Source organism: Globicephala melas, chromosome 16, assembly GCF_963455315.2.
Source record: "Globicephala melas chromosome 16, mGloMel1.2, whole genome shotgun sequence".
NCBI classification, from domain to species: Eukaryota; Metazoa; Chordata; class Mammalia; order Artiodactyla; family Delphinidae; genus Globicephala; species Globicephala melas.
In genome coordinates this window covers 26,766,401-26,779,074 of record NC_083329.1, presented here as the reverse complement: position 1 = coordinate 26,779,074, position 12,674 = coordinate 26,766,401, and the positions used below count along the sequence as shown (strand labels likewise).

Below are 12,674 nucleotides of genomic sequence, written 5' to 3'. Positions count from 1 at the left end.
GCTTTCTCTAGTTTCAGTGAGCGGGGGCTACTTTTTTTTTTTCCGCAGGCAGAAATGAGTTTATTGCATTTGAAAAAATACCAAAGAAAAGCAGCAAACACCTCCGTACTCCAAACAATTATTAGTTTGACTTCAAGGGCGAAAAGGAATCTCAAAGGTACAAACTTTATTTCTGGGAGGGGGTGACAGTCTCATCCCTCCTCCTCCTTCCTTGTCCCTTTAAACCAATGGACCTCGATAGAGGTGTCCACCTGTGTGATATAATCACACACGTCTTTCTCATGCTGCTTGCCTGCGCACGCCCGTGTGGAGCTAGCTGGTCACAGTGAGCAGGCTTCTGAGGTTCTGGGATAGACAGAGAAATGTGAGGATGGGGCTGGGGGGGTTCCTAGCCTGAGACCAGGTTTCCAGTTAGTGATGGTGGGACTAGGGTCGGGGAGGGAGGGCTTGCCTTCCTGCAGAGCTGAGAAGACAGCTTATTGATCCCTCCTTCTTGCCGGGGGCTACTCTTCATTGTGGTGAGCAGGCTTCTCATTGTGGTGGCTTCTCTTGTTGCGGAGCACGGGCTCTAGGTGTGCAGGCTTCAGTAGTTGTGGCACGCAGGCTCAGTAGTTGTGGCTCATGGGCTCTAGAGCGCAGGCTCAGTAGTTGTGGTGCACGGGCTTAGTTGGTCTGCGGCATGTGGGATCTTCCCGGACCAGGGCTCGAACCCATGTCCCCTGCATTGGCAGGTGGGTTCTTAACCACTGCGCCACCAGGGAAGCCCGGCCTGCTAATTTCATTATCTCTGTCATTTCTCGATCTGCTTCTATTGACTGATATTCCTCCTGATTATGGGACACATTTTAATTCTTCTTGTCTCATCTAGTAATTTTATTTTATTTTATTTTACTTATTTATTATTTTTATTTTTTATTTGTGTGTGTGTGTGTGGTACACGGGCCTCTCACTGTTGTGGCCTCTCCCGTTGCGGAGCACAGGCTCCGGACGCACAGACTCAGCGGCCATGGCTCACGGGCCTCGCCACTCTGCGGCATGTGGGATCTTCCCAGACCGGGGCACGAACCCGTGTCCCCTGCATCGGCAGGCGGACTCTCAACCACTGTGCCACCAGGGAAGCCCTATTTTATTATTATTATTATTATTTTTTGGCCACGCTGTGAGGCTTGAAGGATCTTAGTTCCCCAGCCAGGGATTGAACCCAGGCCCATGGTGGAAACACCCGAGTCCTACCCATTGGACCGCCAGGGAATTCCCTCATCTAGTAATTTTCGATTAGACATTATGAATGCTACATGATTCAGTGTTTGTATTTTGTTGTCTTTTTAAAAGAATGTGTTGAGTTTATTTTGGCCAGTAGTTAAGCTTCTTGCAGTTTGATGCTGCTGTGACTTGATTTTAAGCTTTATTAGGATAGGTTTAGTGTAACCTTTATACTAGTGTAGTTTATCCCTACAAGTGAGGTGTGAGCTTTCTGGGGCTCCTACTCAATGTCCCACATGTTCAGTTAGGCTTCTGCAATCTGGCTGGTCAGAACAGAAAAGTTCCCCAGCTCTGTGTGGGTTCTAGGAGTTGTTGAGCTTATAGCTCCTTCATGGTTTTTTGCCTGGCCTTATGGAGTTTCACCTTATGCAAACAGGACTTAGTGTTTAGGAATAGACTTAAGGAGTCCCCTGTTCAGTTATCTAGAGCTTTTTTCTGCATAATTCTTTCTCCAATACTCTGACTCACCAATTCTGTTCTCTGTTTCCTCAATAAATGGTCCTATTTTGCTCTTCTTGGAGTCCCCTTTCTCATGCCACAGACTAGAAAGTGCTTTGAGGTTTAAGACTTGGACAGTTTTAAGGATCACCTCATTTATTTTCTGTCTTTCAGGGATTACAGTCTGGTACTGCCTGTTGTCCAATGTTTTCAAATATACGTTTCACGTATTTTGTCCCTTTTTCTTTCAGTCTATGATGGGAGGGTAAGTTTTATACCAGCTACTTCCTTATTGTAGTAGCTGAGGTCTAATGTTGTTTTACTTAGAGTTTCTATTTTATTTAAATTTAATGTACTGGAAGTCCTCACTTTGCATGGTTCTGATAAGCACAAATTTCAGTTACTACAGTTTAGTTAAATAACACCAGTACCCCAAAACATGGTTCAAATTTCAATTATCAGAGTTTATTAACTGTAATTTTTGTAAAGTGCAAACTTCCTTGCTAGCTCTCCAGTCCACAGATCACTATGTGGAAAACAGATGCACATCATGATCAGTCAGTCGCTTTCAGTCTGTTGATTAGTCACATACATACTGCACAGTGTGCACTTGTGGGCACGCCTGACCTGGGTCCTCTTTAAGATCTCCTACAAGACTATAATGAAGGTACTGGCCAGGGCTGAGGTCTCATTTGAAGGCTTGATTGGGGAAAGATCCACTTCAAGTTTACGTGGTTTTTGGCAGAATTCCTTTCCTCAAGGGTTATTGGAGACTCAGTTCCTAGCTGACTGTTGACTGGAGGCCACCCTCATTTCTTGCCATGTGAAACTCTCCAGTATGACTACTTGCTTCATCAAAGCATGCAAGCCAAGAAGGCAGTAGAGTCTATTAGCAAGATAGAAGTTTCAATCTTATATAGCCTAGAAGCAAGGTATTAGGCTATCCCACACTCAAGGAGACAGGATTACTTACAAGTGTTATGAGGAGGTGGGGATGACTGGGGGCATGTTAGAGTTTGACTGCCAGTATTATAATCCATTATCATCATTATTTATTCTGATGTTCAATTTGTCGCAGAATTAGCCTGTGAGAACCTTTTGCACTGGCCCCTGGCCATGTCTTCACCATTTTTGAGTACCACAAGATGATACTCTGAGGTCATCTTAAACTTTACTTGCCCAAGTCCTGGAATTAGCCATGTTCTAAGGAGCTCTGGTTCCTTTTAGTGGAGAGTGATATTTGGAATCATTAACTGTACTCATTGCTATTAAGGTGTTACTGTTACCAGACCCTCCCAGTTGATAGAGCCAGGGGGTGTGTTTGTGTATGTATGTGTACACACACATATACATACATCACTTACCTAGAAGTGTCTGTCTCTGTTATGAAGCTTTGCATTCATAACATCTTCAGTTGTAGTTCAGCAGCATAGTATTCACTCTGGCTTTCTTCCTTTCTATATTTGTAACTCTTCTCTGATGAGAATCCTTGCTCTTATTATCCTCAATATTTGATCTACCCACCTAATTTTTTTAAAAATAAATTTATTTATTTTATTTATTTTTGGCTGCGTTTGGTCTTTGTTGCTGTGTGCGGGCTTTCTCTAGTTGTGGCAAGTGGGGGCTACTCTTCGTTGCGGTGTGCAGGCTTCTCATTGCAGTGGCTTCTCATTGCAGAGCATGAGCTCTAGGCATGCGGGCTTCAGAAGTTGTGTCACGTGGGCTCAGTATTTGTGTCTCATGGGCTCTAGAGCACAGTCTCAGTAGTTGTGGCACACGGGCTTAGTTGCTCCATGGCATGTGGGATCTTCCCAGACCAGGGCTCAAACCCGTGTCCCCTGCATTGGCAGGCGGATTCTTAACCACTGTACCACCAGGGAAGCCCTTCCCCACCCCTCATTTGATGGATCTTCCTGTATAACTCATCTCCCATTGCCAACATAGCTCTCTCTCCATTTCCCACCCCATACTCTTTATGGATGTCTTCCTTACCCTTTTGGGATCTATTTGCACTGGGCTAACCCTTCCACCCTTCTCTCCCTACTGAGTCTGAAACTCTTTGCTGGGCCACTGCCCCTCACCCCACTGGGTCAGAATTCAGTGCTGTCCACTACCCCTCCACTCTATGAATGTCTTTTTCTGCCCACTTTGGAAACCCTCACTGCCCTGCCCTTCCCGGACATGTGGACATGCTCATCATCCTGCTCACGGCCACTTCAGTCCCCCATGTAGAAGCTCTCCTCACTCCACTAGGGCTGTTGAACCCCATGCCAGGCCACCCTCTTGTAAAGGTTTTTTTCTGTCACCCTACTTGGGCTCTGAAACTCTATGCCAGGGCTTTTACCCCTCAGGGACACCTTTCTCACACCAGTTGGACTCCAAAAGCCTGTATTGGGCCATCGTTGCCACTTATACCACTCAGTTTGATGCCCACTTAGCTTGTACTCACTTAATGGCTGTTGAAGTTCATTTTTCAGTTAGGAAAGGAGATGAGGGAGAAGAGGAATCGAATTTTATTTTTCATATTAAAAAAAATCTCGCTAGTATTTTTACAGCAAATGCTTTTAACCTAGTGCATTGTAGTTTATACAGAAGCCAGTGTTTCCCACATCTATGTAATGCTTACAGGTTTATACCCATGCTTTCATGCCATATTTTTACTCATATACTAGAGGTTTATTATCCTGTTATGTTTATGATTTCTGAGCTTATCTACTCCACCCCCACCCCAGCACCCCGAAACCCACAGGTGGTTTTCAATTTACATGTGTCTGTCAGTGCTACCACCATTCTTCCAGTCATTCATTTGAAATCTTGGGTTATTTCTGACTCATCTTTCTTTGTTCTTTTCGTCAGTCAGTAAGTCCTGTTGATCTTTCTCTTTATGTAAGTTTGTCTTCTCTTTGCCCATTACTTTGATGATTAACATGGCCACTTGGGTGGGACTCCTTTTCTTTAGTTTCTGAGTCAGTCCAGTGCCCCTAAACCACCTTTGGCTCCACATTTTTTAATAAATGAACGAACTCCATGTGTGACTTTTTAAGTGCCTTTTTTTTTTTTGGCCATACCGTGGCGACATGCGGAACTTCCCCAAGCAGGGATTGAACCCATGTTCCCTGCAGTGGAAGCACAGAGTCTTAACCACCGGACCACCAGGGAAATCCTTAAGTGCCATTTTTACGTGGCATTATTCTAGGTAGTCAGATATCTAGTTTGAATCCCATATTTACCACTTGCGTGGTACCCATTCACTTTTGGTAATTTATTTAACCTCTCTGGATCTTTTTTATTTACTAGATTGTTTTACAGGTGAGTAAGATAATGAATCGCGAAAGAGATTTATCCAAAACGCATACCTTTCAGCCTGGTAAGATCAGTCTCAGTAAAATAAACAGTGTTATTTTATCAGTATTCTCACTGTTCTATAAGCAAAAACTGTTTCCTTACTTCTCTTTGATATGTAGCTTTCAATGATCACTTGCTATTAAGAGCACATTTATTGACCATCTACTATGACCACATACTGGAGATTAAAAAAAAAAGACATGACTCATATCTGAGAAATACATTATGATAGAGGAGGCAAACATATAATTAATTTACGTACAGTAACAAGTGCTACAATAAAATTAAAGACTGTGTCTGAACTTTTTAAAAATTAGAAATTTTAACTAAACTTATATAGCAGCTATTGTCTAACACAGTTTAGTATGTTATTGTATTTTTCCTTGTAGTTACTGTTTGTGTTAATTTATCTCCCTCAAATAGAGTGTAAACTACTTGAGAATAGGTCTTTATAGTGGTAAGTGTGGATTTTGGGAGACAAACACATTGTGGTCTTACTTCTGCCACTGACAGTCACTGTAACTTCTCTGAACTTGAGTTTACTCTCCTGTTAAAGTGAAAATACTAATAATTCTTTGACAGGATTGTAATGATTAAGTGAAATAATGTTTTTAAGGATCTAGCACAATGACTGGCAAATAATTTATGCCTGATAAATTTTGTTTCTCCTCTCCTTCTACTCCACTTGTGTCTGTTCTGCTAATGAACACTAAATATTTGATTAATGGATGAATTTATTGATTCAATGATCTGCAGTTCATAATGGCTTCCCAGAACATTTTGAAATGCAAGTGGCATTCATGGAAGCCTGTTCTTGGTAATGATGGCACTTTATATTTTTTTCTTTTGTACTTGAAGTTTTTTTCTTTAATATTTATTTATTTGGCTGCACTGGGTCTTAGTTGTGGCATGCAGGATCTTCATTTGTGGCATGCGGGATCTTTAGTTGCAGCATGCAGTTCTCTTAGTTGAGGCATATGGAATCTAGTTCCCTGATCAGGGATTGAACCCAGGCCCCCTGCATTGGAAGTGTGGAGTCTTAGCCAGTGGAGCACCAGGAAAGTCCCTGTACTTGAAATTTTTAGATCCCTTATTTTAATTTTACCAAAACCTTGTGCAGTAAGGGTAGGCAGATATGATTATCCTATGTGACAGTGGGAGTTTCATTTTTGAAGTGAGTGAACTAAATTGGGATTCTTTTTTTTAAATTTATTTATTGGCTGCATCAGGTCTTAGTTGTGGCATGGGGGATCTTCCTTTGCAGCACGCAGGCTTCTCTGTAGTTGTGGTGCACGGGCTCAGTTGCCCCACAGCATGTGGGATCTTAGTTCCCTGACCAGGGATCGAACTGGCGTCCCCTGCATTGCAAGACAGATTCTTAACCACTGGACCACCAGGGAAGTCCCTAAATTGGAATTCTTAAGAGCCAGTCATTGAATTTGTATAGGTAGAGTGTGAATGTATTACATGGCCTGTGGAATACTATAGTTCTCTTGGCCTGAATTTTTTAGTTGATATAGTAGTGAAAAGGGAATTCTTCTATTCCATGGCTTAAGGATACATAAAGTCTCAATGCAGCAATCTTTTTATTGTTCATTATTATAGCTTCTTTTACTCTTAGAAGTTGACCAACAGGGACCTGAGTTTAGGAGATTTTGTCTTTCAGCTTTCATATAGTAAATGCTAAGGCCAGCCCTTTGCCTGCAGGGCCTTCTATCAGTGAAGAGGAACTGTGGCTTTTCCCATGCAGCCAAATAGGGGGAGGAGTCAAGATTTTCAGTGTTCTTTGTGAAAATGAATTTGTGCTGTTGAACCTCATGGGCATTAGATACTATATTCTCCTTAAAGCACTGCAGGCCCCTTGTTGCAACATTTCAATCTCTTTTTCTGATTCTTTCAGGTAGTAGAAAACATGTTTCAGGCATTTAAAAACATGCTGTGTATGCTTTTTAAAAGCTGGTAAACTCATTCAATTGATTAACAGACTTCAGTTGTAATAAATTATTGGCCCACCGTTTTTTGGAGTACTTTGCAGCATACTGTCCTTACATCAGTTATAGATAGTGTGAACAATGAATACCATATTTTGTTTCCTTAATATTTCTCCAACTAAAGTGTTTTAAGAAGAAAAAAAGTCCCACGATGATAGTAAATATTTCAAAGCTTATAAAGTTTAGTATTATGTGTACTGACTGTTATATTTCAAAATATTTTTCTGTTTTTATATGTGCTGTGATCAGGTATTTAGTTTTTTAGTATTATTAGACTGTAATAGCACCCAAGTTGATGGACAGAGCTTCAGCCTGGGATACATTGAGGGAAACCTAAAGATTGTAAAAATTCTTCTAAAAGATACAGTGTTTCATAAAGCTACAGGAGGAGTACCACTAATATTGTTTAATTAGTACTACTAGAACTCATAATTTCTACCTTGTTTTTTGTTTGCTACTGAATACACTATATGTATATTCACACTTACACATTTGTTTTTGTTTTTTTAGAAGGTTTTAGGACCAGCAGCTTTTTGGGGTTCTCTTTTTTTCCTCTTTTTCTGTCCCTGTCTCTGCTTCTTTCTTTCTTGTTGTTTTCCCTTCTGTTTGGATTGCTTCCTGCCTCCTCCCTCCAATATTCCCACCCCCCTTAATCCATCTGGAAAGATGAAGAGGCAGCTGCTATGGTAACTATGCATTTTGGTTAATAGCAGACTAACAAGACACATAAAACATATGCAAACTGTGCAGTTAGTTGCTGTCAAAGCGGTAGGGGTATAATACTTTTTCTTTTCCTTCTCCCCACCTTCTAAAAAAAAACTTTAACTTTCCTGTTATATTTTGTCTTCTAAGTTACCATTTCTAATATTGAAATGCTACCATGAATAATTCCTTTTTTCTGCTTAGTCTGCACAATATTTCACTCTGTGGTGAGTTTATGGGAGATGAGTTGATGTGTGTAGAGGAAAAGAGTTGATTAATTGGGTTAAGAAGTACATTTCCTGGGCTTCCCTGGTGGTGCAGTTGTTGAGAGTCCGCCTGCCGATGCAGGGGACACGGGTTCGTGCCCCGATCTGGGAAGATCCCACATGCCGCGGAGCGGCTGGGCCCGTGAGCCATGGCCGCTGAGCCTGCGTGTCTGGAGCCTGTGCTCTGCAACGGTAGAGGCCACAACAGTGAGAGGCCCACGTACCACAAAAAAAAAAAAAAAAAAAAAAAAAGAAGTAGATTTCCTTTAGATTCATACATAGAAGGCAAACAGGGATAAAAAATTTTATTAAATATTTGGCTTCTTGACCTATAACTTTTTTTTCTTGCTTTTTGGCCACTAGTGTCCCTTTTGAGTTTCCCTCTGGGGTTAGAACTAGTTAGTAGTATGTTTCTTGAAGATGTGTCTATCATAAAGGCAAGCTGCAACTGGAATATTGTATTTAGCCAAGCCTTGAAAATTCCTGTAATCTGTGCCATCCTGTCTCATACTGTCCCATCTCATAGTTGTCCTCTCTCTGCAGTGCTCTATGCCCAGGTCTCTGTGGCTGGGCTGCTCCAGCCTGGCGGACAGCATGCCTTCGCTGCGATGCCTGTATAACCCAGGGACTGGCGCACTCACAGCTTTCCAGGTACTTTCTCTGTCTCTGTGGGTTATTTGTGGTCATTAGTATGTGTGTCTAATTAATTGGTGTGTCTCTCCTTCTTTCCCATCCTTTACTTACGTTCACTTTTCTCCTTCATGTTGCCTGTATTTCACATCACTCAGTTCTCTAATTTATAATGTAGATCCAGATCCATCCACTCTTGAGACATTTTTATTATCGTGATTGGTTTGCCAAAATTGACATAGTGCAACTTGACTTGTTGGTTTTCATACCTAGTAGAAGTATGATAGTGAATAAATAATAATAATAAATAGCATTTATTAATAATATTAATAATTAATAGCATTCAATATGTAATGTTTGCTCTGGACCTACATAAAGCCAATTAATCAATCAATTAATTACAACCAGTTGCCTGGGCACCTTCTTGTGTTTTTCTTGTGATTACTAAAAATATAAAGTGCTCAATTCAGAGTGTCTCCTCGCTACTATACTATTATATATGTATGTGTTTGTATATGTTCTTTTGGGTTTTTTTAAATAAATTTATTTATTTATTATGGCTGCGGTGGGTCTTCGTTGCTGCATGCAGGCGTTTTCTAGTTGTGGTGAGCGGGGGCTACTCTTCTTTGTGGTGTGCAGGCTTCTCATTGCAGTGGCTTCTCTTGTTGCAGAGCACAGGCTCTAGGCACACGGGCTTCAGTAGTTGTGGCGTGCGGGCTTCAGTAGTTGTGGCACGTGGGCTCTAGAGCACAGGCTCAGTAGTTGTGCATGGGCTTAGTTGCTCCATGCCATGTGGGATTTTCCCAGACCAGAGCTTGAACCCGTGTCCTCTGCATTGACAGGTAGATTCTTAACCACTGCATCACCAGGGAAGTCCCCAGTTACTTGGCTTTAATGAAAATACTTACTTTAATGTAAGTATTTTAGTGATGATGCTGCTGGATATTTGTCCTTTGCAAAACTTCCTTTGCTTGTCTTATGAGATACAATATGGTGAAGGGCATAGGCTTTAAAATTAGTTAAATCAGAGCTTATATACTGTCTGTCACTAGTGGTATGATCTTGAGCAAGTCATTTTCACCCTAAATTCATCTGTAAGTGGAGACTATAGTAAGGGCATGCAGTAAATAGTTGCTGTTATCATCCTTATCTTCATTGTCATTAATATTATTGCTGTTAATGTTAGAGAATATTGATATCCTGAGAGTATCAATTTATTTCAAACATAGTATTTTTGTTTGTTTGTTTGTTTTTTTACTATATATCATATTGATAAAGTTTTGGCTCTCAAGGAACTCAGTCTAGCTTTTTGGTTTTTTAAAATCTTATTGGGGTTGCAATGAGTTTCACCAGACTGCAGTCTGAGATAACAGTCCCTATAAAACTTCCCTCCTTCAGATACCAGTTGTAAGGAGGGCCCCCCCGCCCAGCCCTGCCTCAGGTTTGGTAACTCACTGGAAAGGACTCACAGAACTCACTGAAAGCTGTTATATTCACAGTTTATTACAGGCAGAGGATACAGGTTAAAATTAGCAAAAAAAGAGACATACAGGATAGAATCTGGAGGGAACCAAATGTAGAAATTCCTGTCATCCTCTCCCCATGGGATCATGGATGGCATTACTTCCTCTGTGCCACTGTATGTGACAGTACACACAGAATATTGCGAATCAGGGAAACTCACCCAAGCTTTTTGTGTACAGAGTTTTTATTGCGGCTCAATTACAGGCTGCTCACATGGCTGACTTTTAGTCTCTAGCCCCTCCTGTAGGTTACACTAATGCTTTTAGTCTCTGTTCCTTCTTAGGATTGGAACTGAGTGTGGCTCAAAGCCCCCATCATGAATCACATTTGTCCTGTGGCCAAAGCCCCCAGTCAAAGTTCTGTTAGGTAAGAAGTTCCAGGGGGATACCACCTGCCAGTAACCAAGGGGAAAGACCAGGCCTGTCTTTGGGTAAGATTAATTCTTCAGTACACAGGGGTCATGTACTCCTTTGAGAATCTGATGAGAACTACTGAACTTAGAAAAGTACTCATGACATATAGGCAAAGTTTTATTTATAAGTTTTACATATTATGATTATTATATTTATATTATCTTAAGCTATTAAATTACTGTTTATTTTTTAACATCTTTATTGGAGTATAATTGCTTTACATTGTTGTGTTAGTTTCTGCTGTATAACAAAGTGAATCAGCTCTACATATACTTATATCCCCATATCCCCTCGCTCTTGCGTCTCCCTCCCACCCTCCCTATCCCACCCCTCTAGGTGGTCTCAGAGCACTGAGCTGACCTCCCTGTGCTATGAGGCTGCTTCCCACTAACTATCTGTTTTACATTTGGTAGTGTATATATGTCAGTGCCACTCTCTCACTTCGTCCCAGCTTACCCTACCCACTCCCCGCGCCCTCAAGTCCATTCTTTACGTCTGCGTCTTTATTCCTGTCCTGCTTCTAGGTTCTTCAGAACTTTTTTTTTTTTAGAGTCCATATATATGTGTTAGCACACAGTATTTGTTTTTCTCTTTCTAACTTACTTCACTCTGTATGACAGTCTCTAGGTCCATCCACCTCACTACAAATAACTCAATTTCGTTTCTTTTTATGGCTGAGTAATATTCCATTGTATATACATGCCACATCTTCTTTATCCATTCATCTGTTGATGGACACTTAGGTTGCTTCCATGTCCTGGCTGTTGTAAATAGTGCTGCAATGAACATTGTGGTATGTGACTCTTTTTGTTATGGTTTTCTCAGGGTATATGCCCAGTAGTGGGATTGCTGGGTCATATGGTAGTTCTATTTTTAGTTTTTTAAAGAACCTCCATACTGTTCTCCATAGTGGCTGTATCAATTTACATTCCCACCAACAGTGCAAGAAGGTTCCCTTTTCTCCACACCCTCTCCAGCATTTATTGTTTGTAGGTTTTTTGATGATGGCCATTCTGACCGGTATGAGGTGATACCTCATTGTAGTTTTGATTTGCATTTCTCTAATGATTAGTGATGTTGAGCATTCTTTCATGTGTTTGTTGGCAATCTGTATATCTTCTTTGGAGAAATGTCTGTTTAGGTCTTCTGCCCATTTTTGGATTGGGTTGTTTGTTTTTTTGATATTGAGCTGCATGAGCTGCTTATACAGTTTGGAGATTAATCCTTTGTTAGTTGCTTCGTTGGCAAATATTTTCTCCCATTCTGAGGGTTGTCTTTTCGTCTTGTTTATGGTTTCCTTTGCTGTGCAAAAGCTTTTAAGTTTCATTAGGTCCCATTTGTTTATTTTTGTTTTTATTTCCATTTCTCTAGGAGGTGGGTTAAAAAGGATCTTGCTGTGATTTATGTCGTAGAGTGTTCTTTGTTTTCCTCTAAGAGTTTTATGGTGTCTGGCCTTACATTAAATTACTATTTAAATTACATAACCCCCAAATCCCCCAAACTAATAAGTTCTATTAAGGAAATGTTGCAGGAAGGGGGACCCCTTCTAGGGCCTGAGAGTGGGCTCTTGTCTAACACTTGGAAATGAATTGTCTGAGGAGACACACGTGCTGACAAAGCAAGAGACTTTTTGGGAAGGGGTGCCCGGGCAGAGAGCAGCAGGGTAAGGGAACCCAGGAGAACTGCTCTGCCACATGGCTTGCAGTCTCAGGTTTTATGGTAATGGGGTTAGTTTCCGGGTTGTCTCTGGCCAATCATTCTGACTCAGGGTGCTTCCTGGTGGCGCGCGCATCACGCAGCCAAGATGGATTCCAGTAGGAAGGATTCTGGGAGGTTGGTAGGACATATGGACTGGCATCTCCTCTCTCCTTTTGACCTTTCCCTAATTCTTACGGTTGTTGATAGCTTGTCAGTTTCTGCATTCTTTACCAGGATCTCCTGTTGTAAGGTACCTCATGCAAGTGGTTACTATCCGGCCTGGCCAGGGCAGGCAGTTTCGGTCAGTGGTTACCCTAACAGAAATGTGCAGGGAGCCATAAGAATATATAAAAGAGGAACCTGATTTAACCTGAGGGTGGGGGTAAGGAAGATCAGGTAATCAA

General features: G+C 41.3%; 1 protein-coding gene across 9 annotated transcripts in view; it reads left to right on the top strand.

Moving 5' to 3' along the window:
- The window catches only part of BTRC (beta-transducin repeat containing E3 ubiquitin protein ligase), a 187,801-nt gene that overhangs the window by 47,541 nt on the left and 127,586 nt on the right, over positions 1-12,674 (top strand). For 6 of the 9 annotated variants that reach the window (XM_030865385.2, XM_030865382.2, XM_030865379.2 and 3 more), the window contains exon 2: positions 8,549-8,656. The exons of the other annotated variants lie outside the window; for them this stretch is intronic. In XM_030865385.2, coding sequence (XP_030721245.1) covers positions 8,549-8,656 — 108 coding nt within the window. The remainder of the gene's footprint in view (positions 1-8,548; positions 8,657-12,674) is intronic. 9 annotated transcript variants of the gene reach the window in all.